The sequence below is a fragment of the Dermochelys coriacea genome, chromosome 1 (assembly GCF_009764565.3).
Source record: "Dermochelys coriacea isolate rDerCor1 chromosome 1, rDerCor1.pri.v4, whole genome shotgun sequence".
NCBI lineage: Eukaryota > Metazoa > Chordata > Testudines > Dermochelyidae > Dermochelys > Dermochelys coriacea.
Window position 1 is genome coordinate 119,941,165 of NC_050068.2, and position 12,541 is coordinate 119,953,705.

Here is a 12,541-nt window from a genome sequence, read left to right on the forward strand (position 1 = left end):
GATTTCCCTCTTTTGAAAGCTAGTAGATTCTGCTTCTGTTGGTTTATCAAAGGGAGTGAGCTCAGAGTTCTACAGGGTATTGTACACTGCAATAAAAAAACCTGCGGCACGGAGTATCGGAATTTGGACTGTGAGGCTAATAATTGCAGTGTAACTGTTCAGGCTCAGGCTGGAGCATGGGCTCTGATACCCTCCCTCTCATGCGGTCTCAGAGCCCGGGCCCCAGTCTGAGCCTGACCAGCTACATGGTACTTTTATAGCCTCACAGTCCTCAAAATATCTTGCCTCCAGTCCTCAAAAGTGTGCTTTTAGGGACTGTCAGCAAAAGTATCTTAACTAATTTATGTCATAATGATGGAGGTACATTTTTTTTCTCTTAAGTGGCCAGGTTCTAAACTGTATCATGTTTCAATGATAAACAACACCCTGAATTTGCACTCATAACAGATTGGAAGCCAGTATAACCTCTGGAGCCTAGGCACATTGTGCTCATATCAACTCACTACACCTAGCAGATGAACAGCCTCATTCTGGACTAGCTGCAACTTCTGAGTGGTCTTTATAGATAGCTCCTGGTAGAGTTTTTATTGCAGTATTCCAAGAAAAGCAAGAAAAGACTGTAATGTCTTGAACAACTACAGATGAAAAAAGAAGTATGCGACTTCTATGGGATTCCCAGACATCTGCAGTGAGAGTTCCAAAAAACCCCAACGTAGCTAATCCTTCTGGCAAGTGGGAGAATTAATCCACCAGTAGATGAAGTCACAGAGATGGAGTGTTGCTTTAACAGAACTGTAAACAAATGTTTAAAACAAGCCACTGAGAAAAATGTGATCTGGGGTCTCTTTTGGTTTGTTTTCACTGGAGTAACATGTACAGAGATGAAGTAGTGTTTTGTTTATGTTTTGTAGATTTCTCTAGTTGCCACTGGTCCTTTGACTAATCTAGCTTTGGCAGTGAAATTGGATCCAACATTTCCTATGAAGCTTAAAAATATGTTCATCATGGGAGGAAATATAGAATGTAAGTCATTTATAAAATGATCAGTAGGCAAACATTTTAACTAATAACTCCAGTATGCTTATTCAGAAGCTGTTTGGCCTTTTGTATAAGATTGCTAGACTGCATGCATTTATGTATTGGATTAGGTATGGGAAATGAGATGGTGTAGTTGTGAATGTTGCCATAATGTGTGATTTTCTTGATATTTAGTAATCGCACTCACAGTTAATACCTTTTAATGACTTGAAGTTAATTTTTGGTGGAATTTTATAGTAAGATAAATTTATGATAGTATTTTAATGCTAAAAATATGGTGTGTTTGGGACATGTTCTTTTTAGTGTTATTATTTTTTGCTAAGCAAAATGAACAAGGTGCAGTAAATATTGTAAGTTTTGGTACTGAGAAGTAAAATGATTGAAGAAAATAAGCAAAATATACTGAACAGTTTTTTTTTTTGGTTTTTGTTTTTGTTAGCCAGAGGAAATATTACAGTCTGTGGAGAATTCAATTTTACAACTGATCCAGAAGCTGCTTATGTTGTCTTAAATGAGTTCACTTGCCCTACTTATATTGCAACATGGGAATTTACATGTCACAATTCCTTGTCTTGGGTAAGATACCAAATGTTTAATGTAAATTAATGTTAAAGGTAAATCTGGTGAAACTCAGTCTGCATGGTTGCAGGGATATGTCCAAATGGGTCAGATTATAGGACTGGGTCCTAAATCAGAGCTTCCTGAATTTGAATGTAAAAATAACTATCTAAAGCTGTGTACATGCTCTAATGCTGGGCAGTCTTGACTTAATCGCAGAAGGAGGCATGAAGCTATATTCCAATGTTTCTCTTCATTTTTTAATTGCCAACGTTATTCTTTTTGTTTGCAGGAATTCTATCATGAGTGGGTTAATCAGGACACCAAAAAAGCTAAATTCATGGAGAAAATATCTGCTCACAGCATAAAATTCACAGAGTCAAAACACGAAAATACAGGCAACATCTTATGGACTTCAGGATTTGTGTCTTGTGATTCCTATGCTATGGCTGCTGCAATTGACGAGAGCTTTGTCACAAAAGCCATAGAAGTTGCTGTAAGTGTGGAGCTGAATGGCTCACTAACTAGAGGAATGATGGTAATGGATATGACCGGTCTTCTTAAGAAGAAAAATAAAGCTTTTGTCATTAATAAGTGTGATTTAGAGAAGTTCAAGGGACTTCTCATTGCTGCTTTAAAATAACATTTGGCTGTCTGATAAATGTCCCAGTCTTGTTAATTTTGAACTGTAACTGTAGGTCTCATTACAGTGGTAACTTTAGATTCATAGCTACCATCAGACAATCATAAAATTATTTTTAGTTAATAACTTTCTCTTATGTCAGGTTTTCAACAAAGTCCATTCAAGTGAATATGAAAAGGACCCATTTAAATCTATAATAGTGAGAGAATTCAAAGTGCAAGTTAAAATGGCAGCCTAATTGTTAGATAACTCTGAATGCACTTATTACCTGGTAGGCTAGTACTCTAGTTTAGCATGTAAATACTTAACTTACCCAAGTTTCAAAAAATGCATTTACTCGGTAGACAGAAACAGCAACTGAAATCTAGAATATACATATAAATTATGATCTGTCATCAGTTTGTAAGATGGAGAAGATAGACTGTTCTAATTCCCACTGCTTTATTATTATGGAAAAACAAGCCAATCTAGATTAAGGATTTTGTAAAGTATTATTTAAAAGTCACTTTAAGATCCAGGAGCTCAACATATATTGATAAAATTTAAAACACGTAAAAAGGGAAGATCATGGTCATGGAAAACAAAACTGTTTAACTTCAGGTTACTAATTTTAAAATTGTTCAGAAATATAGTGAATGAAAGTTTATCATCTTACATCTGTTATGTATCTTATTTAAAGTGGGTTTGTAACCTGAGTCCAGTTTACATAAAAAAAAGTAGCAGGGGTAGCAGTGTTAGTCTGTATCCACAAAAACAACAAGGAGTCTGGTGGCACTTTAAAGACTAACAGATTTATTTGGGCATAAGCTGTCATGGGTAAAAAACCACTTCTTCAGGTCTGAAGAAGTGGTTTTTTACCCACGAAAGCTTATGCCCAAATAAATCTGTTAGTCTTTAAGGTGCCACCGGACTCTTTGTTGTTTTTATAACAAAAAAGCATGCTTGTTTGTAGATTCTGCAGAATGGTGAACAGCCCTGAAGATGCAAGTAAGTGAGCAATTACTTCAGAAGCTGCAGAGCCATGTGTTAAATTAATTGATCATGCATCTTTGATTGCTTTGCCTGCCTGTTGCCCATTAGTCCATCTCTTTGGAACTTCTTCTAATATTTCAAACCTCTGAGCCCCTTCAAACATCTACCATTTAAGAACAAAACATTAATTACACCTTTCCAAGCTTTTTATGGTTGAGGATCTGGCCTTTTGTAATTAAAGCTTTATAGGGTTAGGAATACAATGAATGTTCCCACTAACAAGAACACTCTAAAACTCTGTTTAAGATACCATATCCTGTAAAATGGATTTTCTGTGTCCATACAGAATGATGTGGTAGAAAGGTTTTATCCTTTTATCCAATCCTTGCTTGGGATTGCCTACATAACTTTACCACTGTGAAAAATGTGTGATCATCCGAACTGGTCATCCCAAACTCACACCTAGAGAACCTTTATACCACTCCATCTTGTATTATATAAAATATATTTAGAAGATGACTGAAGAATGATAGTCAGTGTTGAGCTTTTTTCTGCATCACTAACAACCAGTTTCAAAGTGTTGGATCTACTTGTAATGGATGTCAGATTGTGGATGGAGTAGAAAATGGTCCATGCAATTAAATTCTATCTTTATTAAGATGTAATATACATTATGAAAATATTTGAGAAGTCTTGACTTAAATTAAGCAGTATAGCTGGCAGTCATTTGTGTTCTGAGGTTAAGGACATATATTGTCCATTGAGACAAGCTCTTCAGTGATTAGCTTCTAAAATTCCTCCTTTTCCTGAAGCCCTAGATTTTTTGCTCATAGTCTAAGCCAGGCCTTATTCTAGTTACCTATTTCACCGTGTATAGAAAAGGAACACTCAGTATATGCTTCTGCCGCATGAGATGGGCTGAGGTTTGAGCCTTGGACGTCTCTCAAATGGAAGTAGAAAACCCATTAGGTGTAAGCACAAGCCTAATGGGAAGAAACTGTCTCAAGTAAATTGTACTATACTCTAAATTGTACTCCATTTTGCTTATTTTGCTTTATACTCCATTTTACTAGCTTTGCACTAGTAAGAAGAAATTGTAGCCTTGAAGAAATTGTTTTGAGTTTATTCTTTGCTGACTGTACTAATGATTTTAATATTAGAAGGATAGAAGTTTTATGGCTCTAATTGCCTTATTTACGATGCAGGCTTCTATCGCTATAGTTCTTAATTGTCTCCTTTTTGATACTTCAGCGACTTGTATGACTTGGAATGTTGTTAGACTTGTAACTCATGATGCAAGACACCTAATGACTCTTACCAGCAAAGAACTATACAGGACATATGTTTTATAATTTGAGCCAAAGTTCTGTCATCAAAATCTCTTGGTTAGAGAGAGCCATGGTGGCCAAGTTATATAAAGGCATTTATTCAAGATAGGGAAATTACTTGCAGCTGCTGCTGTTGCTCCAGGTATGCTGTTCTAGGCAGTCTCATACCCTTAATACCTGCCTGTTTCTATCCATGCTGTTCCTGTTCTGTAGCTTGCCTTTACTCTCTGATTGTGTCAGTCTGGCTGTTAAACTTATGCTGGAAATTGTTTTCACCGATGTAATAATTTTAATAGCAAAAGACCATATTATATTGTTGCTCAAAATGGACATGAGTGAAATAGTACTTGGACCCAAATTCCTAATCAATAGTAAAGTAGTTGCATAGTGCTAAAACGTTTAAGCAGAGGAAAAGGGAATTAAAGCAGAGTATAAGATTTATTGCATTTAATTAGATTTGTCACATTAGTCTGGTATGACACCCAGTTAAGTATTTCACATTATTTTAGTAGAAAACTCTGCATATAAAATTTCCAATTTAAATACATGTATTTAATTGTTACCTTTCTGGGGTAAAATCCCATGCTGTGGCTGTCAACAGTTCAGAATATTTAATTTATTAGAAGAGGTTCTTCAGTTTTGACTCCAAAATTTGCTATAACTTAAAAAGGGAAAGTCATTATTTGCTAATTATCTACTTTTGAAACCCAGCTCTCCAGCAATTAGAAACTAAACAATAGCAACTTGTTAATGTAGGACCTGGACTGAATATGTCTTAGTTTGCATGCTGTAATCATACTCTATGATTCAGTTCGGGTACATGTGTAAGCACATGTTTGGTAAGCATATGTGTAACATAAAGCATCACAGTCAATGGAACCACTGACATCGTTTTAGTTACAAACGTGCTTAAGTATTTTCTGTAATAGTACCTTAATACTGGTACAGCAGCAGCAATTAGCTAAATCTATTCCTAGAGCTGTGTAACAAATTAATAATTCTGCTGAAAGCAAAGAGATAATAAAAGAATACGAATTCATACTCTTTAGGAAATCAAATCTGTTTGTCAAACAAGAACAAAAACAATAGGAAATGTGTTGGATGTTTAAACTTTTAACAAGAAACACAAAGAATAACTTAAAAATATTCACACTTCTGAACTATTGTTGCTGTTTCTGTTTATATTACAGTAATGGCAAATATTCAGAAATAATCATCCTACTGTAACTTGACATTTTTTGACATTTGCTACTTGTATTTTTATATACAATTCCTAAGATTCTTTAAGAATACTGCATATGTTTGATATCACTAATCAGTATATTAATTACATTTTGTATTAGGATGCATCAGTATAAGAAACATGTATGATTTTGGAAGTAAAGAAAAATATTAAATACCTGCCCGTGTTCTTTCCAACTGCTAATTTTAATTTGCTACTTGGAAAATCCTGAATGTGCAAAATGGGAAGTGAAATAAACAAGTTATTTCATGCATTAGGAAAGATCCATGCTCCCCCTCATGAGTCTTGTGGTTATCCCTGTTATAATTTATTCTTGCTCTCCCTGGTAATGATTTCTTAATTAGAATTGCATTCTAAAATGGTTTTAACATGAGGCATAATTTCCTGGGGTGGATTTCTCTAAAAGTAGGTGGGTAATCTGTGAAATTTTTAGACCTTGCTAGTTTTTATGCCCTTTGAATTTTCTTTGTAGTTATTGTTATTTTCACATGGTTTTAAATGAAAGCCTTTGAAATTGGGCTCTGGCTGAAGTTTTCCTTCGGCAGTTGTGCTTTTCATTGTTGACTAATTATCTCTTATAAAACATTGTCTGCACAAAACTTGGTAGATAGTTGAATGCTAGGAAGAAACTGTTGCAAGAAGGAGGCTAGTTTTTTTTTCTTCATTGTTGAATTTAGAGTCACTTTTAGCCATTATTCATGCCCATAACTGAAAGTTTATGCACTGTGCATGCAATCCTAATTGGTTGATTGGAGCTGGGCCCACACAAGACCAGTTGATGGAGTCAGTGGAGAGGCAGCACACATTAAATGTACAGCGGGTACTATATTTTTCTTATCAGAGTCTATTCTACAAAAGAGAAGGGATTCCGTGTACATCAGTAGCTGCACTTCTTACTCCCCACAGGTCCCCACTCACATTGCCTAAATCCCCTGTCATGACCTGGCCTGCTCTCCTTCTCTGGACTGACTCCAATCTGTTAGTGCACACAGGCGCTAGATCTCATGTGTTTTTAAACCCCCCTAGCTCTGGGTCTCTCAGGCACACTTCCATATGCAGACACTGAATCTGACACCTTTGTTGGGTAGTGGATCTTGAAGTCTGGCCATTTCAGACCCTGGAATCAGTGCCACAACCCTGCCAAACTCCCAGTTGCTTAGACACGTTCTCTCCCCGCTGCCCCAAATCCACCTGGCTATGGAAGCTCTGGTTTCTAGTTAAATGCTTCAGGAACAGTGTGACAGGAAAGCAAGGAACAAAGGCTTAGCAACAACCTACGCTTTACTCTTAACAAAGCACACTAGAGTTTCAGATCTTTGGAAAACCAAAATACTGAATGCAGTCCCCCAAACGTGATCTCACTCCTTCTGTAACTCGTAGGTTTGGGTCAGAGTCCTTAAGCTCAGTCTTCAAAGCCTGGCCTTTCTTGCATGTTGTGATGGTTTGGTCTTGCTGACCTTGCTTAGAGAAGTACTCCTCTTTTAAAGCGCTCTGTCCCCCTTTTGGCCACGTACTACTTCTGGGGAAGTTCTGGGTTCTAGCTGTTGTTGTCCCCCACCCCCAACTTCTATTTGGAGTCATTCAAAAGCAACAGTCCTACTGATATTAAACCCATTGTTCTTTGAGTGCTTGCTCATGTCGATTCCATTCTAAGCATGTGCACGTCCAGTCGCCTTAACGGTATCCGTAGGGTCAGCTGTAGCACCCTCTGGAGTGCTGCACCCATGCGCTGGTATATTAGGCGCCACCAGCTCTATGACCTCTCAGTGCCTTCTTACCGTGTGTAATGGTTGGTTAGAGTGCCTTGTCTCGCATTGCAAGAGCAATAACAGTTCTTAACAGCTATTATTACCTCTTTTGTGTATAGTTCTTAGGTACTTAGCCATTAGTTTAAGTGTTAGTTGTTAGTTTAGTAGCAGAGTCCCGGATGATACTTCGCCCTGGAGCGGGGCATGCCCCATTTCCTGGGCTTCAAACCATGTTCGTCATGCAAAAGGCTGAGGCCTATTAGTGACCCCCATGACAGCTGTTTGAAGTGCTTGAGGGAGTCCCAAATGAAGGACAAGTGCAGGATTTGTAAGAACTTTTGCCCTAGAGCCCAGAAGGAGCGGAATATCCGTTTGAGGGCCCTCCTCATGGAGGCTGAGCTTTGTCCAGTGTCGGAGCCCTCTCATTTGGACTCCACTCCTAGCACTTTGGCATTGGTGCGGAGCGCACTACTGGCACCGGGCACAGTCCAGCATCGCTCCCCCTCGCCAATGCCCAAGAAGCAGCAGCAGAAGAAGGGCTCCCTGACACCACCTAAGGAAGGGAAGAGAGCCTTGGGCAAAGAACCTATGTCAGGCCATGTGCCTGTCCCGGAGCTCCAAAGGGGTACTGCTGCAGTTGGACCCCCACGCCAAGCCAGGGATCTGCCTCCAACTCCCGAGAGCAGCAGAGGACCCTGGCTCCTCCTACGGCCTTCGCTGCCTAAAGCAGCCCAGGTGGCTAAAAATCTAGTGGACCGGCCGACACCGCAGATGCGCCAAGTGCCAGACTCAGCAAAGGCCCTACCGTCTAAGGACAAGCCAGTCATGGGACTGCCCGAAAGGGCAGTGGAACACTATCGATCCCCGAACCGCAGGGTTAGGTCCCTATCACCACAGCCTAGGACCCTGGCCCTGCAATCCCACTCTCCAGCCAGAAGGCCCCAGTGCTGCACTCTCCTTCTATAAGGCATGGAACGCCAGTGTCGAGGTACCGATCCCTGTATTTGCGGTACTGGTGAATCTCCCGCCAGAGATCACCACGGTGCAGGTCACTATCACCGAGATGATCTCCCAGGCATCAGTCTCCACCAGTACAGGACTGCTCCTCATCGTGGCACTTGTCATCACTGCCCTGGTACTGCTTGTCGGGCAGGCATCTATCATTGCCCTCTACACACCGGTGTCCGACAAGGGTCAGTTGGCAGACATGGGCTTCCACATCTCCACCCTCATCACCGGAAGGGGAAGTGCTTGGGCAGCAGAAAGACCTCCACCAGAGTGACCTACCTAGCCAAATGAAGTGGTTCACATGTTCAACCTTGGAAAGAGGCATTCGGGCGGGCCTCACTGTAGTTAATCCTGGATATCTTTTGCATCTCAGCCTGCTATTTCAGCCTTCCATCCTCTGCTCCAGGGCAGGTTGGTTTTTGCTCAAAACATAATGGTCAGGTTCCTCAAAGGCCTTGAACATCTCTACCTACACATCTGTTTGCAATTTGACGTAGATGTCATCTCAATCTGTCATGTCGCCTCCTCCAAGTAGGCATTAAAAAAACCTAGGAAACCTAATATACAAAAAAATTGTTGCAAAGCAGTTAAAGTTCCTGCACACACACAATTTGCCTTTCATGGATCTACAAAAGTAAGGAAATGTGAAGTTAGGCTACCTAACAGTACTTACCTTCTACCTTTACACCTGAAAACTTACCATTACCAGAACTACCATTCAACACAGACCATCTACTACACCTTAAGGAAGCAGAGTTAAGTTTACCCGACTTGCATCACGCCCTTTAAGCCACCCTTCTGCACATACCCCTTTATCAAACTACCCTCTCTCAAACATCCGCAACTACTAGTGTTGTGTGGAGATGGGGGACTCTGGTAAAAGAATATGTACAGGGTGACGTGGGAGTGGGAGGACAGAACTAAGGTTGCCATGCATGGTCTGTGCTGTATGGTCGATATGGCAACTGTGTGGCTTTGAGTAGAAGGCATGTATCATTAGGTGGCTTAACACGTCATTTTCCTGTTCGGTGGGGTGTGCTTCACAACACTTTTTTTCTGAATTAATTGTATGGTTACCTGACTCTTGAACTCAGTAGGAGTCTGGTCTGCATAGGAATTGCAAGATCAAGTCCTATTTAGCTACACTTTTGCATAAAGTATGCATCATGTTGAGACTTATTTTAAATTAGTGTACTGTTTGTGACAATGGCTGCAAAAATTGTAGAGAACATTCCTCATGGGGTTTTGTAACTGTAAATTCTACTCATCTTTTCTAAAGGTCCTTTTAAAGAATCTCTTTACCACACATTTGTGTGTGTCTGTGTTAAAATGACCTGGTAATTTCTTGGGATATTTTTTGTCTTCATTTATTTATGAAGTAATACTTTATCTGTAGTGATATAAGCTGCCTTTAATAGGGATGTGGTAGTAATTTTTTTATGTTGTGTGATCTAAAATAGAAGAGATCTAGTTGGTCCAAGATGCGTTCCAATGGCATAAAAATGATATACTTTACAGGAGTTTGTAGTTTGTCGCATTAGATTAGACAGAACCTCAGATGTGTCAAATGCAGTAAATGAGATGAGACACTTCACTTATTCCTAGATGTTACTAAGAGAAAGAACACTGCTCTGGTGGTTTTTTTTGTTGGTACAAGAATCTCTGATTAGCCTGCCTGGATTTGGACCTTCAACAGTGAAGGAGAAACGCTTTGAAAAATGAGTGACTAAAATCTGAATTCTGTTCACTGAAGATTTTCTGACCACTTACTCGAAAAGCATTAGAGAATTGGAGATGCAGCAAATTTGACCTTTTTTTTGCTCTCCACTTGAGTTTTGGGTGTGGTGTTTCCTGCATGAGCTTCAGAGAAGACTGAATAATCTCGCGTGATTAGATGCAGATTTCAGTTATTGGGCATTCAGAGATCAAAAGATATTTTGCCATTGTGCCTAGTCAGAAAACAATTAAAATTTGATAACAAAAACCAACTAACCAGCCAAGTAGGTAAGGAATATATTTTTGATGCTTTACTCAATAACAATCTCTATATTAAAAAATCATGCCTATCTTTTTTATGGCATAGAGGCAAAAGCACAAAACTAAAACTAGTCAGCCATGAAACACTCCAAGACAGATACCCCAAAGCCTTTCAGTAACTTATTTCCTAATACCAAATTTTTAGGTCCCTTCAGTTTTGGGTACAGCAGCACATAAAGAAGGATTTTCAATACACTACATTCAAATATTGAGTTGATAATGACAAATTACTTTGAAGATCATTGCAACTAATTCATTTGTGGATAGAAAATTGGCAACCTTGCTAAGTGACACATCGTAAACAATTTTATTCCAACTTTTTAAAAAAAATCCTGTGTCAAAAGTGTTCCTGAAATCACTCTTGCTTATCTGTCACAGCTAGCTAAATAATGGTTTACACTTAAATAATGCATGCATTTTCTAAGGTTTGTACATAACATACATTCACTAATCCTGGTAAGGTCTAAGATATTCAGGGCATTTTAATAATCCTAAAGAGGGTGAAGTGACAGGTGATTTACAGAGTCTCTGAAATTAGTGTAATATGGTTCAGTCATTTGACCAGCTGCATTTTAAAAGCATGTGGTTATTTTTTAAGTTTAAGATAACTACACAAAAATACTTTTACATATATTGATTTCAATTCAAAAATTTCTTTGGATATCAGCAGCTTTCTTGCAACTTCTTCATGACCAATACCTTTTAACTTTATTGAACTTTAATATGTTCACAGTAGTTTGTACTGTGAACATTTTAAATGCAAAAAAATTGTTAAAGCAGGACTTTTAAGGCTGTGCACAGCCTTAACTCTGTATCATAATGTATCTGCGCTGGGGGCAATCTAATTATGTGATCACGTACTATTTCCTAAATATTCTTAATCCTTTATATAGCATTGGAAATGTACACACTGTGCTTTACAGATTAATGAAGATACAGTCCCTGCCTTCCAAAGAGTTTACAATCAAAGATAGATATCATGGGACAACAGCTCAGGTAAGGAGTGTGTGATAGATTGACTAATTAAAAGGATTGGAGGGATCGTATGAAGAGCTAGGTTCACAGATGCCACAAGAGGACAGAAGAGGCATCTGGTGGCATTTCATTATGGATTAATTATAGGGAATTGTAACTGAAAGCACAAAGTTGGAAATGGGAGGAGATGGAAAAAATATGACAAAAGATTTGAGAGAAGTCTAGGCAGGAGAGAGTTAGGGGAAATGGGAGCAAAGAGGTAGTAGGTTAGCAACTATAGGGTCTTGTGAGTATAACTAGCTCAAAGTTGATGTGATTTGAAACAGGAAACCAAAGAGGAAGTTAAGGAGTGAGGTAATGTGGTGGAGCAGGGATGGGAGAACCTACAGAATTTTCAATGGGCTTGAGTGGTGAGAGGTAGGGAGGCCAGATATAAGGTTACAGTAATCAAGGCTAAAGATAGGATGGGGGAGAATATAGTAGTGATAACTTTAAGGAAAGAGTGGATTTTTGGAGATTAAAAAGGAGGAAGCTACAGGTCTTAGAGATTTGACATAATGGTTGATGAGAGCAGTCAAATGTGACAAGTTGTGAACCTGGATAATGAAGCTATTAATAGAGACAGAGATGGCAGGGGTAAAAGATTAAGAGGAAAAATAAGATCAGTTTTTGAGAGAAAGTTTGAGATAGTGGCTAGATATTCAAGAGGAGTTGTCAGTGAGACAGCTTGAAACCTGAGACTGGACAGAGAATAGGACAGGGCTATTAATAAGGTGTAGATATTAAATCCAATTTTATTTCCCCTTAGTATTTACTTGACCTACTGTCATGTGAATACAAACTGCCTTGATGACACTAAGATTTTACCACGTGTTACCTAGCAAGTGGTGGTAACTCTTTTTCCCTAGTGTGAAGACAGACAGACACACACACTTCAATCTCTCTGGTCACTCGATTACAGACCTAAGAGTAGCTATCCTTCAACAAAAAA

At 38.9% G+C, this 12,541-nt stretch overlaps 1 protein-coding gene across 5 annotated transcripts in view; it reads left to right on the forward strand.

Moving 5' to 3' along the window:
* Positions 1-12,541, forward strand: part of LOC119842876 (inosine-uridine preferring nucleoside hydrolase-like) — a 45,326-nt gene that overhangs the window by 14,997 nt on the left and 17,788 nt on the right. For 2 of the 5 annotated variants that reach the window (XM_038371590.2, XM_038371599.2), the window contains exons 4-6: positions 912-1,023; positions 1,478-1,614; positions 1,889-2,681. In XM_038371590.2, coding sequence (XP_038227518.1) covers positions 912-1,023; positions 1,478-1,614; positions 1,889-2,239 — 600 coding nt within the window. In that variant the 3' untranslated portion in view covers positions 2,240-2,681. Of the gene's footprint in view, positions 1-911; positions 1,024-1,477; positions 1,615-1,888; positions 2,682-11,468; positions 11,565-12,541 lie in introns of those variants that run through there. The other 3 variants (XM_043491044.1, XM_038371638.2, XR_006273868.1) reach the window with 3 other exon arrangements.